The sequence below is a fragment of the Gossypium hirsutum genome, chromosome A11 (assembly GCF_007990345.1).
Source record: "Gossypium hirsutum isolate 1008001.06 chromosome A11, Gossypium_hirsutum_v2.1, whole genome shotgun sequence".
In the NCBI taxonomy this organism is placed as follows: Eukaryota; Viridiplantae; Streptophyta; class Magnoliopsida; order Malvales; family Malvaceae; genus Gossypium; species Gossypium hirsutum.
In genome coordinates this window covers 46,588,372-46,591,760 of record NC_053434.1, presented here as the reverse complement: position 1 = coordinate 46,591,760, position 3,389 = coordinate 46,588,372, and the positions used below count along the sequence as shown (strand labels likewise).

The following is a 3,389-nucleotide window of genomic DNA, read 5'->3' as shown; positions in this document are numbered from 1 at the left end:
CGCTATATTTATTTAGATATACTAAATAATTTTTTATCTAGCGAATTTGACAGACCAATCTGATCTTATTCGGATAATCATTGATACAAACCTTTGATATTTATATTGTTACTACAATAACTAATAAGTAGGGACGGCGTTAAGGGGACCGACAAGAACCCATCTCCCCTTAAAATAGTAAATTATCATTTTAACCCCTTAAAGTTTTTAAATTATAAATTAATTTAATGGTAAAAGATATACTTTGGCCTTTAAGATGAAAACAAATCAATTTAATCCCCTAAAAATTTAAAATAATAAATATATATAAAAGTAAAATTATATTTCAATCCTTTTAAAATTTTATTCATCCCTCCTAACCATGAGCAATTATATAAACCTGGATTGCCAAAAAAAAAAAACAATTCCAACAATAAATCTTTATTTTCGAAAGTAATTAAAGGCATATTTGTTTGCCAATGTACGTCTGCTAGGACAGATATTGCAGAAGGCAAATTACATTTCTCTAATTAAATAATAAACCAGAAAAAAAGAAGAAGAAGAAGTAATAAACAAAATAAAGAGAGATTTAGAAATTTCTCAGCCAAATCCAATCTTATTTATGACAACAATTTTGTTCTTAATTTATTGCTCTATATTTTTATGTTTTAGTGGCTGAGATTATGACTACAATAAATTTAATAATGTACTCCAAAAAAAAAAAGGAAAAAAAAAACCAAGGGATTAGTTAATTAATTATTCTTCCCCTCTTCACCGCCTTCTTCCAAGTAGGCTTTCTTTGACCCATCATTTCTTGCACACAAACAAATCACAAGGAAACTCGTGGCATAAATCCCATGGACCTTCCAGTTAGTCTTGGGCGGTTGTCGCAAAACCACCCTATGGAACACCGCCACGTAATAATGCAGGCCGACGGTGAAGCCGACGAAGGTCTGGCCCAACCCCAACATCCTGGAACCCAGCCCGGACTCGGTGGAGAAAACAAGCACGAGATACATCAAAAGAAGCAACAAGTAAACCACGTACCCAAGTGTCTGAACCACCTGTAACCACACGTAGGTAGAGGGAGAAGTAGCGTAGAAAAACTTGAGCGGCTCGAGCCCAGTAACGAGGGAAGTGAGGCAAAGGATCGAGAAGTAAATGGAGAGATAAACTTGCATGGAAATGAGGATTTTTTGGAGTGAAAAGTAGGCTTTGACACGGTTGAAAATGAGTGAAACTAAGAGCAATGGGATTAAAAGGACAGCGCAAGAGTATATAGTGGCAATGGTAGGGGCACGTTTGTTTCCGACATATGGTTTGAATTGTTTGGTGATTTGTTTGTTGTATTTGGTGATGTAAGCTTTGGATGTTGTTGTGATTTTTTCAACGTCTGGGAGAAGGGTTTCCTGGATCTTGGTTGGCAGATCTTTGAACTCGGCTACTAAATCAGGATCATATTCTTGGTGAATCCAGCTTGGTTGTTTTGGTTTCTGGCTTGTGGGGTTTTTTACATTGCTTAAGTTGTTTTTGGGTTTCGATGGTTCATGGGCGTCAGTCATTTTTTTGCCTTGTAGTGTTTTAGTGGTAACTTTGTTCTTGAGTGGGCTTAGTTTAGACTTGGAAAGGGTACTAGAGAGTGTTGTTGCCTTTGTTGACTTGATTGGCTTGGAAAGCTTGGTTTGGTTCTTGGTGGACAATTTTGAAGTGATAAGTTTGGTTTGTTTCTTGGTGGATAGGGTGGATGATTTGATGAGCTTGGTTTGGTTGTTCTTAGTGGACAAACTTAGGGTTTTCTTCACCGACAAGTGCTGATCGTCTTGTTCTTTGAGCTCTAGCAATCTTCTTCTAGCACCAACCCCACTGGTTTGAAGCTCATGGTTCTCAATGGAGGCGCAAAGGAGCATAGAAATCAACATAAATAGAGCAAGACAAAACATATGTATCTTACCTAGACTGAAGTATATTGGTGGAGCCATTGGTGGAACTCTCAAGGATAATGCCCTGAGGATCTAATATTCGTGATCCAGTGACCTCTTTTTTGGGCAATAGGTGATCCAATGTCTTAAGATTCTGATTGGATCTAAAGTTCAAGTAATAAAAAGGAGGTGCAGAAGAGATGGAAGAGAGAGGATTGGAAGCAAGTAAAAGAACAGTGTTATATAGTTCATTTATATGAAAGGCTGACGAATTTAATGGAAAAGTGGCGAAGAAGTTGAGGCAAGTCACGTGGGGGATTTGGTTCATTTCGTGGGGGATACTTTTCAATATATGATTTTGTTTATATATTTGAATGACGGTAATTAATAGATTTCCTTTTGGTTGGTAAATAATAGAATTCAATGTATAATACATCCTCAAATTATGATATTTATTTTAATTTATTCTTTAAACTTCAAAATGTTATAATTACATCTCAAAATTATTGATATTATATCAATCAAGTACTTTTATTTTTAAAACTATTAATTTAATTATTAAATGATATGTTTAATCACAAGTAGTTAATTTTATAATGAAAATTTAAAGAAAAATAGAAAGAAATCAATTTGTTAGTGAGAAACATTAAGGCTTCACTTGGTAGAGTAGAAAGGATATTGAAAAAATGATTTTTTTTTCCATAGGTGTTCTTAGTAAGAAATAGGGAAAAGTTGAAAGAAAAACTAATTTTCTCTCCATCCATTGTTTGGTAAAGTTGAAAATGAAAGGAAAGAAAATAAAACATTAACAAAATGAATAATTTTGAACTAATGTATATATCTCTCTCATTTTTTCTCTTCTCATTATACCTGTAGCGGATATGTAACAACCCATTTTCAGTGAAATTAGAACAGTGGTTTCGGGACTACAAATTCGAGCCGGAAAGAAAATTTATTTTAATATTATTGCATGATTTGCATTATGATAGAAATGTCAGATGAAAATTTGAATAAAAATTTTTTACCGATTATGTGCTTAATTACGGAAAGGGCCAAATTGCATAAAATGTAAAAGTTGAATTATAGTAGCTAGAAGGATTAAATAGCTATATAATTTAAAACTTGAGGTCCTTATATGGTAATTAGACCATTAAAAAAATTAGTAGATATTTTTGGTGAATCATCCATGGAAAAATTAAAAAAAGGCTAAGGACTAATTTGGAAATAGAAATAATTAAAAGATGATAAATAATTAATATGAAATAAAAATCATTTTATATCATCTTCTTCCTCAAATATTCCATGGAAACCCTAGGAAAGAGAAAACAAGCTTTCTTGACATAACTGGGTAAGTATTCAAGTCCCGTTTTTAGTAATTTTTATATTTTTAAAACTAGGATAGTTTAATCTATCCATTTGGGGGATTAATTTGAAAAGTTATCAAAGTATAGAAGTTATGCCATGGATGAATATGTTGAAAATTTGAAATTT

At 32.9% G+C, this 3,389-nt stretch overlaps 1 protein-coding gene across 1 annotated transcript; it reads right to left on the bottom strand.

Moving 5' to 3' along the window:
* Positions 1 to 550: 550 nt before the first annotated feature.
* On the bottom strand, positions 551 to 2,169 carry LOC107898590 (uncharacterized). Its single transcript, XM_016824094.2, has one exon. The coding sequence runs from the start codon at positions 1,956 to 1,958 to the stop codon at positions 732 to 734; it is 1,227 nt and encodes a 408-aa protein (XP_016679583.1). The 5' UTR covers positions 1,959 to 2,169; the 3' UTR covers positions 551 to 731.
* Positions 2,170 to 3,389: the final 1,220 nt, after the last annotated feature.